Genomic DNA, 26,558 nt, shown 5'->3' on the forward strand with positions numbered 1-26,558 from the left:
CTCCAGGTCATTCTAATTGAGTGGTGGCTGTCACATTGCACCCTGTACACACCCTTCAGTTGACTGTGTTTGATCCCAGTGTGAGGAATCATAACGGCGCTGTGGAAAGGTTATTAAAGCTGAGCTGCAGCCGCTGTTTACAAGGAAAACACCGTGTCATGATTCAGGGGAAGGGCGCGTTATGCAAGACAGAAACAGTGAGTCATCGCCTGCAGCTACTTGCTCTTTGCTAGCGTATCCATTTAACATAATTGCCCTGAAAGAAAGAGTATTGTGATCCACTCAGCTGCTGTCAAACACGCTTACAGAGCGGCGTGACTCCACAACGGAGACTCTACCCTTCTGTCGTTAGTCATAAACCAGCAGCACATGGAAGTCCTGGTGTTTCACTCTCCTGCAGCCACCTGAGGTCATCAAATCAGAAGGTATTCGTAACGCCTAATATCTCAAACTACCCAGGTGTCTCCGGGGTATAACATACAAAACCCTCTGTCCTTAGCACCTAGGAAAACTATGGATATCACTTTGAAAAGCAGACACCATTTTCACATTTAAGAAAGTGTTTCCTTTCCGATGAAGCTTACAGTCAGAGCTGGCTCAGGCCTACCTTGAACCAGCCCTTAGTTGAGACTTATAGTGCTTTCCATTTTTACTTTTCAAGCCTCTTTATCAAAAAGCAATCATGTTGACTTTTCAGAAATACAATACAAAGCCTAAATCCATATTTAATGTGATCTTATGAGGCAATTTAAAGTGGTAATAAATGTGTATAATAAGGTGTTTCTTTGCCATGTAACCCGCAAACACATGTTTATTTTTGATGCCAATTTAGAAAGTTGGAGCAACCGGTACAAAAAAACCCTGATTGTATGAAAACTGGATTTTAAAAAAGGAGATTAATGGTTTGCTAAAAACAATATATTACAAATTAATATAATTATTAAACATATAACTGATAATGTGAGCATCTGTAATGTTTAGTATTTATTATTATTAATAATTGTACAAACCATGTTTTATGAATTGTCTCACCTGTAGTTATAACAGCAGTTCCTTGTTGTTGTGTATACCCTGTAACTTCATGATTTATTTGAAATATAAAACCACTAAATGGCTTCAACACTTACATTACATGACATTTAGTTCAGCTGACTCTTTCCTCCAGAGCGACCGTCAGCGCAATAAACCATGACGACACAAACTCAGAAACCTGCAGCTACATTCGCTTCAACGCAGCCAAACCGCTGTCAGGGCTGCTGCAGTGCTTTCAAATAACCTAAACCCTTTATGCAACACACATCCCTCTCCTCGCTGCAGGCAACCACACACACACACACACACACACACACTCTGACTGAGGCAGTGTGATGTGCTGAGCTGTTAGCATGCTGCTTAGCGCTGCCTGAGGTGGAGCAGAAGCTGAGATTAGTGTCCGCAGCAGGCCGAGCAATAACTACTTTCATACGCTGCGATCCAGAGAGGAGATACACACTGCACTGAGAGAACCCACACACACCTGACAGCTGCAGCTATCTACTTACTCTCTCATTCATCACACAGTTCTAAAAATCATGGATGACAGGAATATAACTGAATCGACAAACTTAAAGGGGCCCTATTATGCTATTTAGGGTTTTCCCTTAAGTGATAGGCTAAGGGCCAGGACATCTCTAAGTGGTTGACTAATCACAACATACTGACATACACCTGAACATCAGCAGAAGAGGACTCTTTAAAGTAGAGACTCTACATACTGATATACACCTGAACATCAGCAGGAGAGGACTCTTTAAAGTAGAGACTCTACATACTGATATACACCTGAACATCAGCAGGAGAGGACTCTTTAAAGTAGAGACACTACATACTGATATACACCTGAACATCAGCAGGAGAGGACTCTTTAAAGTAGAGACGCTACATACTGATATACACCTGAACATCAGCAGGAGAGGACTCTTTAAAGTAGAGACGCTACATACTGATATACACCTGAACATCAGCAGGAGAGGACTCTTTAAAGTAGAGACACTACATACTGATATACACCTGAACATCAGCAGGAGAGGACTCTTTAAAGTAGAGACACTACATACTGATATACACCTGAACATCAGCAGGAGAGGACTCTTTAAAGTAGAGACTCTACATACTGATATACACCTGAACATCAGCAGGAGAGGACTCTTTAAAGTAGAGACACTACATACTGATATACACCTGAACATCAGCAGGAGAGGACTCTTTAAAGTAGAGACACTACATACTGATATACACCTGAACATCAGCAGGAGAGGACTCTTTAAAGTAGAGACTCTACATACTGATATACACCTGAACATCAGCAGGAGAGGACTCTTTAAAGTAGAGACACTACATACTGATATACACCTGAACATCAGCAGGAGAGGACTCTTTAAAGTAGAGACTCTACATACTGATATACACCTGGAAAGGATCAGAATAGGGCCCCTTTAAGAAGTTCAAATGAACCAACAGCTCATTAACCGAGATACAAAGCAACACAAACAGCGGAATAAAAAACCCAATTTCTGCACAAAAACAGTCAAAAACTCCAGATTTTGCAAAAACGTCAACAGTTTGACAAATACTTTCTCCATCTCTCCTGTAGACCTTCAATAGATGTGTATAGACTCCTCTTTTCTCATATTGAATTTAAATATTAAATGTACAGAGCTCTTTTTAGTAACATGAGTGATGGCAGTGGGTGCATTTCCCCCCCGGGGTATGAGGGCATGAAATATTTGTGCTGGCAGAAATGAGGTTTCCAGGACTGATTGTTATACGACGGCTGATAAATCAAAGCACAAAAAACTCTGGATTCAGAGACGAGTATGGCACAAAGCACCTCTGTTTATCTCCCGGATCAGAGAATCAATCCTCCTCCTCCTCCTCTCCAGACCTGCTCCTTCCAACTGATGGACATTTCATATTCAATAACAATCATCTCCTCGCCCTCTCCAACCTCGCTGTGGGCGGCCTCTCCGTTTCCAGCGTGGTGGCGGCATGTGATCGGCGAGCCATCTGTCAGCGGCTGATTAGGTCTGCTTCCTCTCCTGCACAGGTCCAGATCCCGCCTGTTTGTAGTTTGTGTACTGTGCACTACGGGCTTTCTGAGGGCACCTGCTTCTCTGCTAACTATCTTCATCCAAAGACGACTCGTAGGTTAGCATAGGTGCCATGTGACCCGAAGGGAGAACACGTGTAGAAAAATGAGAGAGGACAGAGGGCGCGTCTGAACTCTGATTACCTGCTGGGTTTGCAAAGGTTTAAAAGTGTCTACAGTGTAGATATGCAATGAACAACATCTCCCACAATACAATGCAATATATATCTAAGACATTAGAGTTTTAAATGACATACACTGAAATATATAGAAACTGTAAATCTGACGGAGAGAAAAGAAGATGCATCTGAACTCTGGGCTGGGTTTATTTGCAAGGCAGATATTTTGTGTGCTCCAGTTTCTTTTTACATTTAATTTAGCTGGAGCTTTTCATCCAAAGCAGCTCATAATAAGTGTGTTTTACTGAGGAGAAACAAACTGAGAACAGCAAGAACTCTGCAAGTGAATACTCTAAATGCTACGTACAGAAGTGAGATGACTCGTTTGTTTTTTTGCCCAAGGCGCATTGGAAACAGGTGGGATTTCAGTCTCAGATGTGCAGATTTTGAGATACAATTATAAAGAGACACTGCACAACTGCATCAGAGGCCAAACAATGCCCAAGTGGCATGCAACATGACATTCAGAATAACTACAATGACCAAAAATGGACAGAAAAGGATAAAAAAGGAGTGAAAAATCAGCAAAAGGTTGATGTGTCACGCTCCTGATTACATTTTCTTGTAATCCATCCATTGCAACACTTATCTGACTCCCACAGGCTTTAGAGTGGTGCAGGGATGAGGTATTCTTGCAGGCATCTCCCTGCTTATCTCCATAAAGAGTCTGTGGGATTTTTCCAATGGAATTTGCTTCACGCATTTTTCTATGCATGCTTTTCTGAAAATGTCCTAATGTACGTTTCTACGACTTCCTGTATGGACTGAATCTTTCCTTCATTATAATTCATACCTTCTACCTTGTGCATCTAACTGATCAAAAGCAGCGCTGACAACAACTTGAACTCAAATCTCTTTAACAAATCACGGTGATGTTGGGGAGCCTTCTGTGAGTCCTGATCCACAGCACGACTCCAAGTGATCAAAGGACTGAATTTCAAGCTTTCTGAATCTGCATCAACCTCGAGCTGATCATGAATTTGGACTTAAAACACAGAAAAAGAAAACTTTAAGCAACAAAATACAGCTTGAATGTGGGTGTCCTTGTCGCAGGGAGAACTGATAACAAGATTTTATGCAGCAGCGAAGAGCAAAGATTACACTGTGACATTCTGGAGGAGAACCTCCTCCTTTGAACTCCTTCTAACCTAATCAGTCTTTTATTTCCTCACAAACAAGGATTAAACCCGTCCCCTGACGTCCAAACACAAGACAAGTAGAAGTCAAAGGGTGACTTGCAGGCCTTACGGAGAGAAGAAGCTATAGGACTTTCTTCCAGCTCTTTAATTACAGTAATGAGGCTCTGCAGGAGGAGGAAGAGGAGGAGGAAGAAGAGGAGCTGGCAGGTCGATGATATTGTGCTGTTGTTGCCTTTAGGGTTTATCCGAGCAGAAGTACAAGAACCGGGCGCTGCTCTAACTAACAAAGCGTGCAGAACAGGAGGCATGAACGTAACAGCACACACATGCAGCGCATCGCAGGGCAGCGTGCATGTGAGGCTATAGAGATAAAGTGTGTGTGAGGGCAGTGTGTGTGTGTGATAAGGCGTTGGGGAAAGGGCACATGCGGTGGTGAAACAATAAAGCTATTTCGGGCTCGGTCTCGTTAAGATGGACACGTTTGTCAGAGTGTTAATGTGTGTTACTGACGGCTGCTGGATATCACTCAGCACTGCCTCGTTTGGACCGACAGCCTCCTGAGTTCCTCTAAGACTCATCGACTCAGAGCACATCATGGTAATGTTTTTACAATGATCCTGATGCACGACTGATTTCGGTTTCAAATTGAGAGCAATGACCCGTGCCTGCTCTGAAGGGTAACTCAATAACCCTAATCAGGTTCGAGTAATTTGGTTTTACAAATGTTTGGGTTCATGTTGGGTCAGTGGGAGAGTGTAGAACACAGACAACAAAGATGCTCTATTACGCTGTTGGGGTTTCCCTTTCCTGTAGCGTGTTCTAGGTTTTAGTGCATGTAAATGGTCAGCAAAGGCTAAAATCCAGAGGGAGTTTCTGCTCCATAATTTAATTGGTTCTTCCTTTCCCTAAACTACTCTCTTTCTCCATGTTTCATTAAAATCATTCCAGTAATTTCTACGTAGTCCTGCAGATATAATCCAACCCTCTTTTCTCATTTCAGTGACATCACTTCCTGCTCTTGATTGAACCCCACCTGTGTTACCATCTCTGACTAGTCTCACCTGTGCCCCATTATCATCCCCTCAGTGCCAGTCTGTCTTTGTTCTTTCAAGCGTTCCAGCACTATTATCTCTAGTCTCCAGCTTCGTTTCCTGACCCTTGATCCTGCCTTATCCTCGTCTGTTTTGGTTCCTGATGGACCTAGCGTGTACCGAACCTTGCTAAGTAAAGACCTTTCTTTGAGACTAAATCCTCTGTCCCTGCTTCGTGCTATTGAGACCTCTACCTGTCAGTCGTTACACAATCTAACTCATTGGGGGAGGTACAGGTTGGTCAACAACAAGAGTAGCTGGGATATTCTGAGTTTTAGTCCAAAGTATAGATCCAGAAATGTTGGGTGCAGCTTTTCCTATGAAGCAAACAGCAGAATGGATTTCACCCTACCTGTCAGTCAGTTTCTAAGCCCTCAGCTGTATTTGTACAGGTTTTCTGATAGATATTTCAAAGACGTGGACACCCAAGTCAAGATATGATCGAGGATTATCTTCCCAGAAGCCACAGGACGAATCCATTGCATTCTCTGCAACACAACACATGTAATGACTCGTTCCCCAGGCTGAGTACCGTCTTCCATGCTTGCCAAACTGACCTGTACAGTGTGTGTGAAACTGGCATTCGTTTTACCCTCCAGCTGGTCTTGGCTTCAAGGAACTGTTGATAACCAGGGCGGGAGAATACATGAACCCAGGCCAGCAGGAACATTGCAAATTCAGACTGCAGCTACCCTCCAACTCATCATCCTGGGGTCCTTTTCTATCCCAAAATATGTTAAACTGGAACTGAAAGAGTGTCAGCTGGATAGTAAAATATCTGTTCCACTTTAGCCTCGGGAAAAAAAACCATTCTTTTCTTACTGCATTTCTAACAAGGACACCTTTACTCAGAAATAAAAATTATATTTCAGCATTTTAAAATCAGTCTCCTAGGTTTCAGTGCCCTGAGGCGTGAATCTGTAACACATTTAAGCAGCTCCTCACTTCCTTTTAGCACATCGTAGCAGCAGAACCAGAATAACAAAGGAGGAAAGAATTATCTGACCGCAGATTTAAAAGTATGCAGTTATTAAATCCAAAGCACTCTTTGCTTTGAACAATAATTTAAAAAAGCATTTAAAATTCGGGTTTAGAATTAATCAAAAACTAGATTTTCAATTTCTGTTTCCACCACCCATACTAATGCAAGATTTTCAATTTCTGTTTCCACCACCCATACTAATGCAAATTCTATTTAAAAAAATTGCTTGCTAACAAGTGTCTAAACGAGACGACCGGACGTCATCATGCCCAACATTAGCCTCCTTTAGCTTAGCGGTGGTGACGTGAAGTCATGTGACCGTGCTGTAGTTCCTTTATAGCCCAACATTAGCCTCCTTTAGCTTAGCGGTGGTGACGTGAAGTCATGTGACCGTACTGTAGATCCTTTATAGCCCAACGTTAGCCACCTTTAGCTTAGCGGTGGAGACGTGAAGTCATGTGACCGTGCTGTAGTTCCTTTATAGCCTAACGTTAGCCGGTGATCAGCTTAGCAGGTGATCTTTGAAACAGGTATCCGTTTCAATGCTTTCTGCAAATTGTTATTCCCTTCCGGGGGGGGGTAGGCTTCCTCTCTTTACCCAGGAAAGCATACTTTATTCTAGATGACCAACAAAGAGGTAAGGCGCAAGTTGTGACATTTGCATTGAAGCAGCCTCTGACAGGAGCGCTACAAGGTCCCTGTTGGAGGAAAATGGACGTGAGGGTTTAGCCAATCAGGCGGGACACAGTGTGTGGGGATGTGGAGGTGACAGAGTCTGGGATTTCTGGTTTTATAGGCAGCAGTTGGAACAAGTCTGCAAAAATGTGTCCGTCACTTCCACTGGCGGGAGTGAATCAATCACTGTCAGCACCGGGGACGAGGTACAGCCTCAGGTACGACGTGTTCATTAATACAAGTCTGAAGGTGTGTGTGTGTGTGTGTGTGTGTGTGTGTGTGTGTGTGTGTGTGTGTGTGTGTGTGTGGTCCAGTACAGACTCAAGATAAGAGGTGACACATCACATATTCTCTATTGTCCCCTAAGGTTCTCAACTACAGGCTTTTAAACAATGAAAAAGCTTCAGAAACAAGAAGAAGAAGCTGACGACGGAAACTTAGCCCCCCCTTGGTCTGACACATTGAGTAAATCTGGCTTACCTGTAAATGCACGCTGATATAATCGACAGCGATCGTAAACAGCAGCTTTGTCTGGGCGTACATCAGCCTGGCATTATCACGCACCTCATAGCTGTCAGGCTATGATTTACTGCACCACTCTCTCACTTAACACGGAAGCAGTTTCATCTCCATTATTCACGACGACACCATTCACTGAGGTTTAATACACACATCATGTCCTTTTCTATGGTGTTTCTAACAGACAGCTACCTGCATTAGGTACAGTAACTTGAAGAGCAGCCGGTAATCTCTGCACGCTGACGACTTGTTAATTATTTGCGTGTTTTCTTGTGGCCTGTGCTGTTCAATAAAGTATATGTCCAACGACAAAGTGGCCATATTACATAGATTGGATGCTCATTGCATGGTGGTTATTGCTGTTTATGTGCCAATTGGCTCGCTGTCAACCAGCTGCTGCACACCTTAGCCCTGATCACTTGCTAAAACCTGATTGCTCTGCATTAGAGAGAACAGAAGGGAGAATGTAACCAAGTATTTAAGGTCTGTTGGTCACGCTGGAATTTCCTGTAATGTCCCAAATGCTTTAAACTAGATTGGCCAACATTTGGTCAATCACGGCTCTAATGGGATCAATCCAAACGACTTTAATGACTTTGCTGATCCCCTTGCTGCTCATTTAGCACCCCAGAATGATTTCAGAATGATACTGACATTCCCAAATGTACGATACATGTATAGGGATTTTTCTCGCTGTAATCAATCCTTCTGCTCGTACGGATTGTGAAGTTGATCCCTTATCAAGTACCACACCAAGTCCAATGACCGGATTACGGTGAACAAAAGTTGTCAATGTGCATACGGACATTGGGCAATTGTTACCTCCAGGTATATAGGTTCTGTTTGTCTGTCTTTCATTACAGAAAAACCTCTGACCCGTATTTTATCAGATTTGGTGGATCCTTTAAGCATTGGCCAAAGAAGAGCTGGTTTAATTTTGGAGTAGATCTGAATCACGGGCAGGACACACGATACCATATTGGTGTCAGAAAACAAATTCCGTACTGGAAAAATGTGCCAGAAATACGTCTCATTAAGTCTGAACAACTCAGAAAAAGATATTGACATGTATTTGAAACTTTATGAGCAGGAAAACAACACTAACAAGTCTTTGTTGTGTTGTTTTCATAAGGATGTATGAACAGACTAATGTTGGAAAAACATCATCCGAACTGGGCGAACATCTGTGCTCAATGAATGTCAATGAAACTATCTTTAAAGTGCACAAAAAATAGCTAGAATTCCCAGAAAAATGCCCCATCAAGTGCCAAAACCAACCAGTCAGAAACTGTTATCAACACGTAGTCTAAACTCTATGAGCAACACTTTAAAACACCTCTTTTTTGTAGCGTCCATGTCAAGAAATGGGACCATTCAACGCTTTTCATACATCCTTCCTGTTACCCATCTTTAAAGAGCACAGAAGAACTCTCTGGGAAAGATCCTACATATTTCCTCTACACCTTCTGCAGGGAAACTGTTTTACAGGTATGACTCAAAGCTCTTCTGTGATGTTGCCGCACCATTTAGGCAGCTCACATTCCACGTGCTCGGGGAACTTTAAAAAGGGCAAACTGTACCAACCCAACAACGACTCAATAATGAAACAGGATAAAGGGAAACACCAGTCAGTGTCACGAGTCCAGACCAGAGTAGGGAATGTATTCAAGCATCCAAGAATAACCCGTGTATAAAAAGGAAGGGAAGACGAATATTCCCCCCACTCCCCGATGACATTTCCCAAGAATCAGACCAAATCATCCACACACTAATGCTGCTATTAGTGGTCGGATGTCTAATGAGCGTGAGTGTGTGTGTGTGTGTGTGTGTGTGTGTGTGTGTGTGTGTGTGTGTGTGTGTGTGTGTGTGTGTGAAGCCTAATGAGCAAGCCCTATAACGACTGCTTTGATTGACAAGAGGTCCAGATTTCAGTAGGGGTTCGGAAGCGTCATCAGTAGGGGGATATGACATCCCACCATGCACCTGGACTGGGTAAGCACACACACACTTACACACACACACATCCTGGGATCATTGCTAAGTTTGTCTGCAATCTCCTCTGAGCAATTAAGAGCTAATGGCTTAATTATTGTCTGTATCTAAATGAGAGAGTCCTAGAGTAAAGGTGAGAGTGGATGCACCATTAGGGTGGGCTTCAACACCAATCAGTGCTGATCGGACTAACAGATACTGACGGGAGATATTGAATATGGACTTTAATTTGTGAGTGTGACAGAGTAGGGGAAGGGGAGGGATGACATATGGAGGTGGCAATCATGGATGTGTGTGTGTGTGTGTGTGTGTGTGTGTGTGTGTGTGTGTGTGTGTGTGTGTGTGTGTGTGTGTGTGTGTGTGTGTGTGTGTGTACTGCAGTGCTTTAATAACATGCTGCGTGTTGGAAAAATTGCATTTAATCCAAAGCTGAGAGGCTGGGAAAAAGCCAAACACAGAGAGACAGTGACAGTCTCTCTGGCCTACATTACTGTAGCTGAGCCCACCTGCATAATCCCCCCCGGAGTCATATATATTAACATCAGGTCCATTTACACAACTCATATCTCCGGGTAATTACGAGGAGCAGGACTTGCTGGTCATTAATATGAGATGTTAAATGTCAGTGTTTAGACATCGCTCGTAAATGAAAACTGAAGGGTGACTTCGGTTTGGTTCCCGCTCTGAATAAGTGTGTAAACGTGGGCTCTTTTATGGCGAGGTATCAGGGTTTATGTCATGCTGTTGGTTTTCTGTTTGTCTTTTTAATGTTGGGAACAAAGTGTTCAGACGCTGAGCATCTTCCGCCATCATATCACATTACATGTGCAACAAACCACCAGATAAACGAAACCTGCAGGGATACACACGCAAATAAGTCAACCCTTTTAAAGTGCTGGTGCATTGGTTTCAAATGAGCTGAAACCCCTTGGGTACTTCATGTTTTTAGTAAGGATCAATGACCAAGAGGCAGTGGAAAGAGTAGGGTTCTTAAACTGAGACAGAAGATGTACTCTGTCTGATAGCAATGTCTTAAAGGGGCATATTTACCTTTCAAAAATGGATTTTGGGAATGCACACGGACAATTGAATAGCTCAATCCTGGCTAATCCTGACTCTGCCGCCGCCTTTGAGTTTTGGGAGACAGCTGAGTTTAGCGGAGCGACTTTTTGTGACAGTAGTGGAGTTATACTCAATAAAACCCTATACTTTGCTTCTGTTTAGCAGTCTTATCGGCTATCGATCTTTGAAAGTGCAGGTAGCCACAAATGCTCCACTGCCCCTCTTGTGAAACCCAGAGCTTCCGGGTCATCAAAGACGTGTATTGGAGGAGGTCGTGAAGTAGAAATGACTTGAAGAAAATATCAAATCAAACTCACGGTCTATTAATGACCTAATGGTGGCCTGTGCTTCTGTATCGGGATGGCTTTTTTCAGGCTAAGTCTTTTTTATTAAGTTCCTATTTTAAAAGTTAACATATATGGACATAGGTTCAGTCTGGAAGGTCAGGGAGAGAGAAAGTGGGGAACAGTAATGATGTGTTGACTAGGACTGGATAAGCTTACAAAATACCTGAACTCCGGATAAATACGTTAACTGCTTACCCAGTTTAGAATAAATATCGAGAGGGAAGGGCTGTGCTTCAGGGATTGATTGTGGCTGCAAGCTTGGACAGTTCTAAGTCCTTTTCCGTTTTGCCTGGGCAAGCTTTCAATAAACCTTCATTCAGAGTCGGCTCTCAGCCTCGTTGTTTCCTGGTACCTCCCAATAATTTCCACTTCCCTTTCTGCTTTCTGTTTCAGCTAAACTCAACTTTGTTTGTACAGCTTATAATGTTTGCTACTTCAGCAAGTTCACAAACATTAAGGACATCAATTTAAAGCTAAATACAACTCTTAAGCACCGCTACGAGAAAAATCCTAAGAGAAACATTGATTTCTGCACCTCAAACCCCACGAGGTCTCTCCCAATGTCGTAGAGCAGAGGTCAGCCTTAGAGTCTCACACTCTGTCTTTAGTTTGAAAGCAAAGACTGATATGTGTCTCCAGAGGAAGTGTGATGCTAGAGGACAAAGTGCTCGGCGTTCTGATTGGTTTTTGCACTCACTTGGCACTCTGTTGATGGCTCTCAGAGGTCTCAGCACACGGACCGTCCTCACCGCCGAAAAGCTGACGTTCTGCAGGTCGAGCGAGTACTCCAGCATCCTGCAACACACGGAGAAGAAGAGAAATGTGTAAGCACGGCAACAGCAAAGCAAATAATTACTAATACAGCTCACACTGCAGGGTCTGCCTCCTCATCATCTGGGAATAAAAACACAGAAAATGTTATGTAGCCAATTAAATATGGCACGCTTTACATGTTCCCCTACTCTCATGCTGTAATGAATCCTCTAATCTAATCACTTTGCATTTCCCCTTCAGAGAGGACTGCAGTGTTTTAATATGCTTTCCATTCATTTGAACTGCAGCTACCAGAGCAAAAAGTTAGCAAACACACACTGCAGTAGTTACTGCGTGTTTGTGCACTGCAGCAAAGCACGCTATGTTTGTGCGTCTGATAAATATATATTCACCGGCTCCCTCGCACAATCAGCCTTCAAAGGAGCAAGAGACGTCAAAAGTGAGGGAGTTACTTTTCACTCAGAGGACAAATGTGGCATCAGCGGGACATAAAAGAGAGGCGGCATATCTGGGAGGAACACACACTCAGCCACTTCTGAAAATCAAAAGCAGAGTTGGAAGAAAAGAGGCCCTATTCTTCCCTCTCCTGCAGTGTGTTCTATAGGTTTTAGTGCATGTAAACGGTCTGCTAATGCTAAAATCCCTGTGAGTTGTTCTTTGTCATCCCTTCTTCCACTGTGTGTGTGTGTGTGTGTGTGTGTGTGTGTGTGTGTGTGTGTGTGTGTGTGTGTGTGTGTGGCGCAGATGCTGAGCACATGTGCAGCTTGAAGGCAGGCGTGCAGATGAAGGAATTCCCTCCTCGCACCGACTCCATGTCTGTCTGTCGAACAAATTCGCAACACATGTCGAGCAGCGTCCTTGTGTGTGTGTGTGTGTGTGTGTGTGTGTGTGTGTGTGTGTGTGTGTGTGTGTGTGTGTGTGTGTGTGTGAGTGTGTGTGTGTGTGTACTAGCCTCTCGGTCACCTGAAGTGCAAGAAACTCCCTTAATGAATGTGTGTGTGTGTGTGTGAGGGGTCCCAGTATGAACATTTTCTGTCTTGTTAGACCACACACACACACACACACACACACACACACACACACACACACACACACACACACAGAGTAAACGGGTAAACAGTGAACAGAGCGGCACTGAGACGCCCTCCCATCACCTGGGGTGCAGGTACACCTCAGCAGCTGTGACATGCTCAGTAATAGCTAACCTACCCTTTGCTACGTAGCAGAAGTTACTCGTCAAGCCACGATTGCTCCAGTAATCACAGCACTACACAGATAACAGTTATAGATTCGTTTGTGTTCACTAGTTAACTCGTGTACCACTTCACTGGAAATGAAGCCACGGTTTATGTTATAGGCTTGACTGAGCAGTCTAAGGTTTGGGTATAACGTTGCTAGTTGGCGGGCTAGCTAACAGCGGTTTTCATCAACTCATTGGTGATCACAGCGCATGACATGGCAGTGTACTAAGGGAAGTATCAGAATTGAGACACTGCGAAGTCTCTATGCTAAGCTAACCATGGCTGTAGACTTAAATCCACTAAATGTAAATCTGCAAGAGAAGTGAGTAAGCCTATTTTCTTAAGCTATTGTTTTAACCACTCCTAGCAACAACTCCTGCTAAACTTTGCTCAGAGTTTGACAGGACGAAACACACAACACAAGACTGACTTCCAGGCGGACCGCAGCTTATCCGCCAACAACGTCAGACTGAATAATGAAGTGACAGCAAATTGCATCCAGTCTGATTATCAGAGTCGTTATTATCATACCGATGGAGAAAGTCATGTTTGAGTGCTGTAGACATGCTATAAATCCCCACAGCGATACAACACAAATATTAGGGCCATTTTTTGTCAGACAGAGCCGCATAAACAGACTTAAAAGCGCTGGATGAATGATGCCTGTTGAAAAATAGTCCATGCAAAAACACTTGCTGCACCTGATGAGAGCCAGATGAGCTTTAGTGAAAACTGACCCATCTCGCCTCATCTGGAACGGAGAAAAAGCCGAGGAGAAATGGCGTGTATCAAACAAACGATTGGGAAATGGCAGGAAGTCCAGCGCTGTTTTGCGTCAGAGTCCGTGCCAGTGTTGATGATGCCGATGCAGGGAAGGAGTGGGATGGAATAAATGAAAAGCAGCAGAGGATGGGGGAGGCCCGACCTTGGAGGGAGTTTGCGTGCGGAGATTTCTCAAACTAAAGCAGATTCACACAGCGGGGAGAAGTCAAGGTCCAAGAAACAGTCCTACATCTTCACTCTGATAGCATACATCTTGACATGGATGGGGCTGGGAAGGTTCCTTTGAAATGTAGTCTGTAGGAATGACTAGTTAGCTGTAGAAAACATAAAAACCTGATTACTTTCCGATCCAAATGCATAGAAGTCTACGAAAGAAATGTACCTCTCTCACTTGATTTGTTAACTCTGGAAACATTTTTCCAATTAAAGCTTGGCCTCAATATCTAGTTTCAAGTCTTCTTCAATACAGCAAGATGTTCAGTTTGGTCATACTGGTCCCATTTAGAGTAAAATACACAATAAAGCAGGGTATGCTTCAATTATATGGAAGTCTACGAAAGATTATCCATAAAGTAATCTGTTTAATTCTACCAGTCAAAATGTAACCAGTAACCTCATCTCAGTTACAAAACATAAAGGTAATGTAGGCTGATTACTTTCTGATCCAATTTTATAGAAGTCTATGAAAAAAATAGCCTCTTCTCAGTTGATTTGCTAACTCAGGAAACATTTTCTAAGGAGAGAATGGATTTAATCTCTCGTTTCGAATCTTCTTTAAATACAGTATGATGTTCACTTCATAAATGATGCTCCCATTTAGTGTAAAATGAACAATAAAGAAGGGTATGCTTTAGGGTTGTGATTTGTATGGAAGTGTATGAAAAAGTTACACAATATAACAGTAATGTAAACTGATTTCTTTCCGCTCCAATTGCATAGAAGAGATCTAAGAAAAAGAAGTAGCCACTTGTCACTTGTTTTGTTACCTCAGGAAACTTTTTTTCGAGGGATAAATTGGCCTTAATATCTGGTCTACCGTCTATTCACAAGGACACACGTGTGAGAAATGCAATAATAAAAAGCACCCTAAGATATACGACACACACACACACACACACTCCTGCAGCTTTTTACCTCGTCCTCTCTTATCAATGTTTGTGTCATGGCAGCCAGATGAATGGTACACACATCCAGCTGCAGCTTCATCTCCTTCAAAACAAAGGCAACAGTAGCTCGGATACACACTCGATGTCATGCCAGCCAGAAAGAGCTCTAATAGGAAAGGTACGCAAGGAAGCTCAGGAATGTGGAACCGTGTCCAATGTTTAACCGGTCCTGTCCTCACCTCACCTTTTTCTGTCGGCCTCTCGACTGTATCTTTACTTAACTGTGCGTCGGCCAAACTCCAGGTCTGAAAAGGGAAATGTGCTGAATGCATGGCCAGAAAGCTGCGAATCAAGAAGTCCAATTGCATAGAAAACTACGGAACAATTGTTTTGCCAGTGTGAAGTCTTCGTCCACAGAGCAGGATGTTTGTTTGAATGCTATTGTCCCATTTATGGTAAAACTGCCAATAATAAACATGGGTACGGTTAAGGGCGGGGCTACCCTGTTATTGATGAAGTCTATGAGAAAATGACTATACTTCCCACTAGATTGATTACCTCATCAAACCTTTTCCTAATGAGATAATGCTCTCCATCTCTTGATTAAAGTCTCCATAAATAAAGCATGATTAGCATTACTATTGTCCGTGTCAACTAAATTATAAAGCAGTGTGTATTTTAGGGCGTGGTTACCAAACATCAGCTCAAGGGTTACAGATGGAAATGAGCTTTTAATTAGAGTCTGGCATTGGTCACCTCTTCTCCTCTTGAGATCAATGCCTTTTTATGCATGGTCCTTTGTAAGAACTTCCACCCTTTTACTGAAAGTTGATTGCAACATGTACTGTACTTCATTTATCCTTCCTGTTTGTCACGACCCAAAATAATTCAGAAGGACAAACCAATAGGTGACATTGCGGTGCTTACTTCTACTTCCTGTATACAGTCAATGGTCCCATCAGCATCCCACATCTACTGAAATGTTAACCTGTAGCCACAAGTGCTTTCTGACAGATAAATAAGAAGGAACGAGAATAAAAGTCCTTTAAAAAGTCACGAGAGTACATCCATTTATTATTCCCCCGGCTGGGTTTCCATCCCTGTATTGTTTTCCTGTGTGAATCCTGATGGATAGATTGGGAAAAGATGAACGGAATTGACAAAGTGTTGATGGAGCCTCCTCGGTTTTTCACGCTCCATTAGGAACCGGGGGGTTTGTTTTATGAGCGAGGAAATTACGTGATAAATAATGTTTTGAAAATACGTTTGCAGAATAACTGATGAGGGGAGCCGGGGCGTTCTCCCTGCACAGCGAGATGACAAACGGCTCCGAGCACACGCTGTGATGTTTTCAGTACGGTGGTGGCACAGTGTGTGTGAAACAGACACAAGGCACAGTCACTGCTTTACTCATTGATCATTGAATGTAGAGGGGGGATAATTACATGGCTGTTATTTCTGTGTGTCTGGTTGCCAAGAACATTGATGTGAATTTGAAGCACAGCAATATTAATGTTTAGGAATGTCCCATCTGTGCATTAAATGGAGAATTTAGCAGCTGAACAAGGGGGTGGAGACCAAAACAGAGCTAAACGGACATGATAATTGAATCTACTTGGACATAATGTGTGACTTTTAGCAGGTATTTAGATTTTAAATGAATGTTTTCCACCCTTACTTGTCACGGGTTGTGGAGCAGTGTGAACCCAAATGCAAGAGACAGGTGGAACTATCAGAAAGTACCTTTAGTTTCAGGTCAACCAGGCAAGGCGAATTCCACTTTACTACTCAATGCACAACATGCCGACACAGGCTGAACACATGAGGGGATAAAGGGGAGGTGTGCAGGAAGACAAGTGTTTGCAGCTAATAGGAAACAGTTGAAACCAGGACAGACAATCAAACAGGCGGGAAAACACAGGAAGTAAAAGCAGACGGAGAAAACTTCAAAATAAAACAGGAAACAGATCAAAGAAAAGCGATGCTGAAGGGGACATTCTGCTCGTTTTGAGGTTCATATATTAGTTTGTAATGTCTGTACTCTGACATGTTTCCATGCTTTAATGTTCAAAAAGCTTTTTTCACCCTCCGTCTGAAACCACAGACGATCTACATGCAGAAACCTACAGTACAGGAAAGGGAAAAGCATAAATGGACCTTTTTAAAACCCTAAATCCATTCAGGTGGGTTATTTGATTGATCCACTCTGTTTTTATTGAACTACTTAATGGCTTTTTTATAGCACTGCATCATCACCGTAGCCGCTCGTTGCTCCGTCTTAATCTGTCGTGTCGTTTATCATTTATTATGAACTCATAAGTCCTCCGTCCCCTCCGCTGATATTCCTTTAGTCACATATTATCTGCCTTTGATTCGCCGCCTCTGCGACAGGAAAACTGTCACACTGGATGTTCCTCTGCACATTCAGTATAAGTGATGGATGTGTGTGTGTGTATGTGTGTGTGTGTGTGTGTGTGTGTGTGTGTGTGTGTGTGTGTGTGTGTGTGTGTGTGTGTGTGTGTGTGTGTGTGTGTGTGTGTGTTGAAATAGCAGTGTGTGCACCGTAAAACCAAGCCCTTTATTTTTCTTTTTCCAGCGCACATTTTAAAAGACAATCCAGGTCGGTGCACATGCGCCGGCTCATATTCGGAGTGTGGTGATACCAAAGCGAGTGCATGCAGTTTGGTGAGGGAGACGTGCAGCGGGGAGGAGGAACAGACAGATGGACTGTTTTCATGCTGAATCAGATTGAAAGCCTTTCATCAGCAACACGTTCTGCCATCAGCCCACTCTGCCGCTTATCAAACACAAATGTTAACCAACTTATTCTCCACAGTCACGGTCCATTTCTGCTGCTGCTTCTCCTTCTTATTCCTGCCCTCAGGAGGAGAAGTCAGAGGTCTTAGCGGCGACAAAATTCCACTCATACAGAGGATTTAAATGGTCATTTTGAAGTGGTTGGGTGTCAATCCTATGCAGATCTCATACAGTCATCACAAAGTAAGGATTAGTATCCAGCTGCCAAAATCCAGAAGAGAATATGTTGCTGTATTTAATTACCAGAGTTCGCTCCAAGCAATTAAGATTAACGAGAAGTTTCATGGGGGTTTTTTAGTCCTGAGTTTTGCCTTGAAGGTAACTCACACACTGCCCTGCCTTCATGATGACTTCATTGCAGTAAATTCTGGATGCACAGCACACACAACACATGAGTAAATGTTGCACTCAGAGAGAATTGACTCTCTGTGCACAGAGAGGGTTTTCCTGCAGAGACTGGCTGCAGCATGCTCTCCTACTACATTGTCATTTTGTCTGGCATAGGTTTACATGCAGATGCATCCTTGTGACACTTTTAAATATTCTACTCACATCTACTTTATCTCTCCCCTGCTCCCCCTGACTAATTATCTATGGCCCATCTGCTGACCCGCTTGTAGTGAGGAGATAATCTAGCTAATGGAGGAGAGTCCAGGGGGATAAGGACACCGAGGACAAGAGAATAAGTGATCATGTACGAAAGCAAACTCACACAGAGAGAGACTGAATAAGGGATCTATTTGGGGTTTTCCCTTTCAACTATTGAGTTCTTTTGGTTTTAATGCATGTAAATGGCTTCAAATGCTAAACACCCAAAGAGAAAGCCAGTCAAAATGTGTGCAGGATCTCTTACAGTCTGGCACACTGGAGAATATGATCTAGCCATCACCTTGACATTAGTCTCAAGCTTTTCATTACACTAAAGGAGCCTCTATTAATTTCCCCCGTGATATATCGGTATTTAAAATGCAAGCTTAGCACCTTTAACTGGCTTTAAATATTCAGCACATCCTCCTGGTTTCAGACCTGTGATTGAGACACACTGAAGGAGGAGAGGGAGAAACTTCTCCTCGTTATTTATTGATGACGCTTTGGATCGGATGCAGTCCAGTTTAGGGACAGAATAGACAATGGGAAGGGGAAACAATACAGGAGGATACTGGATGTAAACTGACTTTCAATAGAGTGGGAGACGTGATCAAAGCTGCATGCTGTTGCACCAGCTATGTGTCGATGAAATGCAGATTATTTCAATTGTGTGTATTTTAATAATTACATGAGTTGCATCGTGCAAATAGGGTAACACAATCGAGTTTAAATAGAATTAAAGATGAATAATTCGTGAACAGGTGTAACTTATTCCTGAATTACTTTTTACTTTGAATAATTTGGGAATTAAACTTGCAATAAGTGTGGATTTTCAGATGTTTTATGCCAAGGAATTCTTTGGGGGAGTTTAGCCTTTGCAGACCATTTACATGCACTAAAAGCTACTCCTACAAGGGAGATAGAGGGAGGTGATAACAAGAAGGGGGAAAGGGTTGTTAAGTTCCCCATGGTCCATCAGGGAGTCTCTGAACCAATGAGCAGCAGGATCTCGTGTGAGAGGATGAAGGTGAAGAAGTAAATGCAGAGGTCAGCAAAAACGTCCCCCATCCTCCTGTAGGTGTAGCTTGTTTTGAGGAAAACTTTCAGACATGGCAAAAATAAATCTGCAGTAAAGCTAAATGGTGAATCAAGTTTGGTGATTGGTCAACCGCTAGCCTATCAACCGCTAGCCTATCAACCGCTAGCCTATCACGTTCAAGGTGTTGGAGCACTAGCCAAAAGAAGCAGGGGTGTTGAATAGTGATGTCCCTTAGTGCAGAGGTTTCTTGTGGAGGTTTGTGGGGTGAGTATATAACACACTTCAGGAGACGGAAAACCCCAACAAGCAGAAAAGGGTCCCTTTAAAGAACAGAGACAAAGTTTACCAACTGCAAATTAAGAAAGTATACCTCCTGAAATATCAATAAAGTTTTGTCATTTTGAGCATGTTGTTGGTAAATGTTTTCCCAGGGGTAAATCCTGCTCATTTCAGCCGGTAATATCCTAACAGCTACAGGGTGGATTACCATGAATCACAGTGGTTCTGCAGGGGATGATCAAAGGCTTACACCGGATCTTACATTTTAAATACATGGATTTTTTTGTAACTTCATTCTTCACTACAACCTTTAACAGTAGTTCAGAGACTGCCCTTATGAAGGATACAGTTAGCGCAGGCTTGCCGTAAACATCCTCCTGGATCCTTTATTTTAGACGTATCATTTTGTCATCTGAATGACCTATTTATCTGGTTGTTGATGTGATTATGCTGTAAAACCTCCTTAGACTAGTTTATTTTGTAATATTTTGCTTGGATTTGATGCTATATTGATCTGTTTTTGGAGGAGTAAACAAGATATAGCAAAATGTTATTCACCCAATCTGACTGCTACAACAAAGTGAGCATTTTTATCCTTTGTGTCGTCCTCAAACATATCGACCCGAGTGTCTTTAGCTCCTCTTCCTGTCTCCGTTAATCCCATCCTCCTCTTCCTCCTCATTTATCCTCCCCGGCTCTCGTCGGGAGGAATCCAGCCGCAGAGAGAGTGTTAAGTCGGATCGATGCTGCATGGACAGGCTGTCCTGTCAGCTGCAGTATTATTCTCCTTAGACTGCCTCCTCTATCGACTGCAGAGCTCCACTGCACCGGTCGATATTTAAATACATAAATAAATGAAAACACTCTCTCAACAAGTCATTCAATCTGGAGTCCAGAAATGTACTTTCACCTTCGGGTACAATCTGTTCATTCTACGTCAGAAATTGAAGATTTTTCAGACGTTTATGGACTACAGAAAATAAATCTAACTGTCAAATAATAAGGTTTGGTGATTGGTCAACGAGAGAGATGTCCCGCCCCCCTATCACGTACAAGGTGTTGGAGCGCTAGCCAATAGAAATGGGAGTGTTAAATAGTGATGTCCCTATATGTTCAGAAGGTAAACAATGGGTCCAATGCAGGCCTTTTCAGGTGTGTGTGTGTGTGTGTGTGTGTGTGTGTGTGTGTGTGTGTGTGTGTGTGTGTGTGTGTGTGTGTGTGTGTGTGTGTGTGTGTGTGTGTGTGAGAGAAAGAATGGTAATAGATTTTCTGTTTACACGAGTTGCCATTTAAGAACAAATTAAAACAAGTATAAAAAATCTCATCAGTACAGAGAGCCCGAAGCCATGAGGACACAACGGTTGCCTAGGTAACAACGGGTTGTCGAGCGGTTTATATACCCCGGCAACAGTTGTTACGGCGTGCGGAGGAAGAAGGCTCTGATGAACTGTTTGTTTCTCTCCGAGAGGATAATTACTGCTAAGCTGCTTCTTCAGCAGGTCTTCACTCCATCCTCCTAATCACCCCGCTGTCAGGAGGGAGTGATGGAGGGGGAGAGCCCAGACAGGTGGAGGAGGAGAGGCGGGAGGAATGGTGGAAGAAGAGCAGAATGGCTAACAGAGTGGTGCAGGGATGACCGATTTAAGTAGGCCCTAGAGTTAGCATCTCCCTGGTTCCCTTCACAAAAAAAGCAATGGGATTTTTCCATTGCTTTTATAAAGGAACTACAGCACGGTCACATGACTACACGTCACCACCGCTAAGCTAAAGGAGGCTAATGTTGGGCTATAAAGGAACTACAGCACGGTCACATGACTACACGTCACCACCGCTAAGCTAAAGGAGGCTAATGTTGGGCTATAAAGGAACTACAGCACAGTCACATGACTTCACGTCTCCACCGCTAAGCTAAAGGAGGCTAATGTTGGGCTATAAAGGAACTACAGCATGGTCACATGACTTCACGTCTCCACCGCTAAGCTAAAGGAGGCTAATGTTGGGCTATAAAGGAACTACAGCACAGGTCACATGACTTCACGTCACCACTGCTAAGCTAAAGGAGGCTAATGTTGGGCTATAAAGGAACTACAGCACGGTCACATGACTTCACGTCTCCGCGCTAAGCTAAAGCCGGCTAATGTTGGGCTATAAAGGAACTACAGCACGGTCACATGACTTCACGTCTCCACCGCTAAGCTAAAGGAGGCTAACGTTGGGCTATAAAGGAACTACAGCACGGTCACATGACTTCACGTCACCACCGCTAAGCTAAAGGAGGCTAATGTTGGGCTATAAAGGAACTACAGCACGGTCACATGACTTTAAAACCCTCTGATGTTTCAGTTGTTAGTTGACTTTCGAAGGATTGCTCTCTATCATGATCCCACATGTATCACTCTTCAGCTGCATGAGTGAGCAGTGTGAAATCTGATCACAGTGTGAAAGCAGAATCACTGCTCCGTGGCCTCAGATGGCTCGTGTTAACACTTCAAGTTGTTTACGTGTCAAGTTGTTCTGATTCATAAACACTAACCAAGTTTTTTGTCCGTCACTTGCACATAAACGGACATGATTTAATGCATGGACGTTGCAGAGACCTACAGTACTGTACGGTTTCAGTGTTTTTATCCTCATCCTTCAGTCAATTTTATTACTCAACTTATTCGAGGTATTCCACAGCGCAATATCTTCCATACAGGCCATCTTTTCATCCTGGGATTACACTTTAAATAATTGGTTACATATTCAATGTTGGAACAGTTGAAAACTAACCAAAGAGGGAATATTTCATTTCATTAACTTTTATATCTGGGTTTTTTTCACTGTTGTTGGGAATATTCAATTCAAATGACTGCATTATTAGAATAACCTGAAAAAGAACAACTTTTCATTCAGATGTACCGCTGCAATACATAATATAGATGAATACTGCTATATAAAGCTATTCCACAGAGCAATATTTCATATGATGCCTATTCTTTATGCATATTCTCTCGTGCACGGCTACACTGACCCAGTTTCCTGCACCAGTACATGATATCTCCCTCTGTATGCACCACAGTTTCTCTGTCAGTGTCTCCTCCTCTTTAATGCACCTGTTCCTGCCTGTTGCTGCACTTTTAATTAGAAGCCGCTACGGTCTACTTTTCACTCGCTGGATTAATGCCTGAATATCAGACATTAAGGTATTTCCCAGCTTGTTCCTCCTGGAATTCTGGAACTGGATAAGTTGTTTTCCGGCGACCAATCAGGAAGCAGCTTTCACTTTCTATGAGAGATATTTCCCCTCAGATGTGCTGATGCAGGTGTAAGAAGAGCAGGAGGGATACCTGCCTTCTCTGCAGCTTATTGGGAATACATGGCACTCTGCTTTTTCATCGCAATACAAAAGAATGAATAGTGTGTACAGCTATGTTTCTGTCCATAGATCAGGACCCAGTTGCTCCAGATAATTGTGCCTCAATTCTGAAAAGACCACATTACTGAATGTGAATTACTGAATGTTTTTTGGGGCAATTTGTGCCCAACAAGTGAACTAGGATGTAGTTGAAGAAAAGGCTCAAAACTGCAACGCTTTTCAACTGGCACCAATACAATTCAGATAGATACAGTATAGGTAATAGGACCATGTGGGGTGAACTGTCCCTTTATTGTATATACTGGAATATACATGTTATATAGTAAATTACAATTTGCACAGTTTTTCTTCTGAAATATAAATAAAGATGCATTTAAAAGATGTGATGGACTTTTAACTGTAACTTTTTATTCGTGGCTTATTGGATCATTATTTTATCATATTTATTGGATTCACATTTTATACAAACATTAGTTGTATTATTTAAAAGTTGTTTAGTTTGACATTACTTTCTTTTGTTTATAAAAATACATTTATACTTTGATTTATGATTTATTGCACATTTTACTTTACCTTCTTATGACTTTTGTATAAATATTTGTACGTATTTTATTGGACATTTTACTAAAGTATACCTCCTGAAATATCTGTAATTCATTTACTGTTTTATTGCACATTTACTGTCTTATCTCATACACATGTTTTATCTTTTATTGTTGATATTATCTTTTGATTCTGATTTAAATAAATAAGGATTAAGCTAAGAGTCGACTCAGCATTAAAGACAGCGACCTTCGACAGAGGCAAACAGCTGCTGCTCACAGCTCTGCTTTAAGAGTGTGATATCAGATCCAAGTAGGTGAAATGCATCTGATCTCTCACACACACACACACACACACACACACACACACACACACACACACACACACACACACACACACACACACACACACACACACACACACACACACACACACACACACACACACACACACACACACACACACACACACAGAAGGAAATGTGGCCTGTTCCCACTGATGGACAACAGAAGCTGTGGCAGAAGGATGGCATTAAAAACCAGCAGGGGATGTGGTGTGAGGAAAATGTCAGACTGAAACCAGCAGGCTATGTTCTGTAACATGTTTAATGAAATTACAGTGTGTGTGTGTGTGTGTGTGTGTGTGTGTGTGTGTGTGTGCATTGCTGACTGTGCAGCAGTGTGTGTGTGTGTGTGTGTGTGAGCATGCTGTGTTCATGCATTGTATGTCTGTAAGGATGCATAGGTTTAGAAGTGTGTGTGTCTTTGCAAGTTTATTCTGCATTTAGGTGCGTTTGTGTTTGAGTCTGGAAGTGTAAAAGCCCTCAGCATACAGAAAGTAAACAACATGAACAAGTTGAAAGGGAAAACACATTCTGCATTCACACCCCATCTCGTAAAAGCAGATCTCGCTCTCTTCAGCTGACAGATTCTCAGCACTTAGGAATTTAAGAGGGTACTTGCTACCAATTTCTCCATAAAATACTTTTTACAGGACATTCAGGGTAAATTTATTTCACGACAAACCCAGTGAAGCGCACGGCGAGAAAGCCTGATGTAACTCAGAGGCCTGCTTCGTGCTGCAGATACAATGTGATCTGCTCACCCTGCAGCCTGTTGAGATCAGAGACTAGTATCGCATCGAGGAGCTAAAAACATCTACTACTCTCCAGACTCTGTCTTGTTCGTGACTCTGTTCCCCACTTCAAATGTCTCGCGCGTGTGCGCGTGTGTTCACCGCCTCCTGTCTTTAAGCATCTGTTCTGCTCGGCCACCTGTGTGTTTGCATTACTGCGTCGACTCACCCGGCCACTACGATGAAGAAGTCCAAGCGGTTCCACGTGTCTCCGAGGTAACACTTCTTGCCAAAGATCCCCAGAGCCACCATCTTGATCACCATCTCGATGGCGAAGAAAGCGAAGATGAAGTCGTCGAATTTCTGCAGAAAAGACACAGAAAGTACCGGTTAGGATGATGGAGATATGATGGGTTTTAATGCAAAGTATCTGGTGAGAGCTCAGAGGGACACTTAACTTACTACCATTCATCCTGGGGGAACACGGACGTATCTACCACATTTTATGGACATCTTTCCAACAGTTCTTTAAACAGTTCCCTCAAAGCCACCAATGCCAACCAAACATTAAGGATGCATCATCTGGCAACCAAGAATGTGTGCCAGTAATCAAACATTTTCTTATCTCAATGGGAATGTCCAATGATGTGCAACACAACTAGCCATTGACTACTTTGTTCTGCCACTTAGAAAGTACATGTTCAGATATACTGACACTTGTTTTAAGGATAATTGGCTTTCTGATTGTCAAGATCTTCGTTTTTGTGTTTCTTGCTTTATATCTCAGTGGGAGGGTTCAGGTTCAGATCAATGGGAGCTTGTTTTAAGGAGGATTAGAATTTGAACCCTAACCCTTTGAATCTGAAGTACTCTCTGCTTGTGTCTTGTCTGGTTTCACTTCCTGTCTTATATTTACTTTAAAACGGTTAAAAACTTCAACATTTCACGGTATTTTATGAGCTAATTTGATCCCCTTTTTGACCGAAACCAAGGACATCGCCCATTATTATCGGCCATATCGGTGCATAAGTCGAGCTCTAATACCAGTCAAATTTGACTTTCAAAAAGATCCCACTGGGAACCTTTGACAGTAATGTGATTCTTTATTAATTCCTGCAGAGAGGAATCCTCTTTTCTCGTTGCCCCGTCGTCAGGAGGCTCACTGTGGGAGTGGGGGGATTTAAAACCAAAGTATAAAAGGAAAGATAACCTCCGTGCAGCTGCAGGGATTTAACGCGTTGCTCAAGGACTCTTCAGCATACATGATGCCACTTTGCACACACCATGAGGCCACCGTGCACCGTTAAGAGGAAGCCAAGTGACGAATGCCCCCCCCCAGTATCAAACGTATTAACCTGGAACAAGGCGCTCGTTGCACTGATCAGTATTCCTGCCCTCATTAATGTCTGTCTGGCTGTCTGGCTTCAGCTTCATCTCTCCCGATCATTATCCGACGGGACTGAAGGGCGAGAACGAGGACGGGGTGGACTCAGTCCTTCCAAATATGAAAATCAATAACAATGTATTTAAAAAAAATAAAAGCACAAGACCTGATGAGGGGAAGGAATGCGGCTCTACGTAAATGAAAGAGAAATATTCTGGAAGGAGATCAAGGCACAGGACACCCACTGAAACATGAGTCATCCAAACAGAGAGATGTATAAATATATCTAACCCTGCTTCCTTCGCCTGTCTTAAGTTCATATGTAGAGGTTCACACGGGAATGTGTGTGTGTGTGTGTGTGTGTGTGTGTGTGTGTGTGTGTGTGTGTGTGTGTGTGCACATCCGTCCCGTCTTTAAAGAGCATTCCTGTCTGGAAATCCCAGCAGATGTTACGCAACA

General features: G+C 42.8%; 1 protein-coding gene across 1 annotated transcript in view; it reads right to left on the reverse strand.

The window, feature by feature from the left end:
* Nucleotides 1–26,558, reverse strand: part of cacna1g (calcium channel, voltage-dependent, T type, alpha 1G subunit) — a 135,781-nt gene that overhangs the window by 99,484 nt on the left and 9,739 nt on the right. Inside the window, 2 exon segments of the mRNA XM_063893793.1 lie at nt 11,811–11,908; nt 24,945–25,078. Coding sequence (XP_063749863.1) covers nt 11,811–11,908; nt 24,945–25,078 — 232 coding nt within the window.

This window comes from Eleginops maclovinus, chromosome 10, assembly GCF_036324505.1.
Source record: "Eleginops maclovinus isolate JMC-PN-2008 ecotype Puerto Natales chromosome 10, JC_Emac_rtc_rv5, whole genome shotgun sequence".
NCBI lineage: Eukaryota > Metazoa > Chordata > Actinopteri > Perciformes > Eleginopidae > Eleginops > Eleginops maclovinus.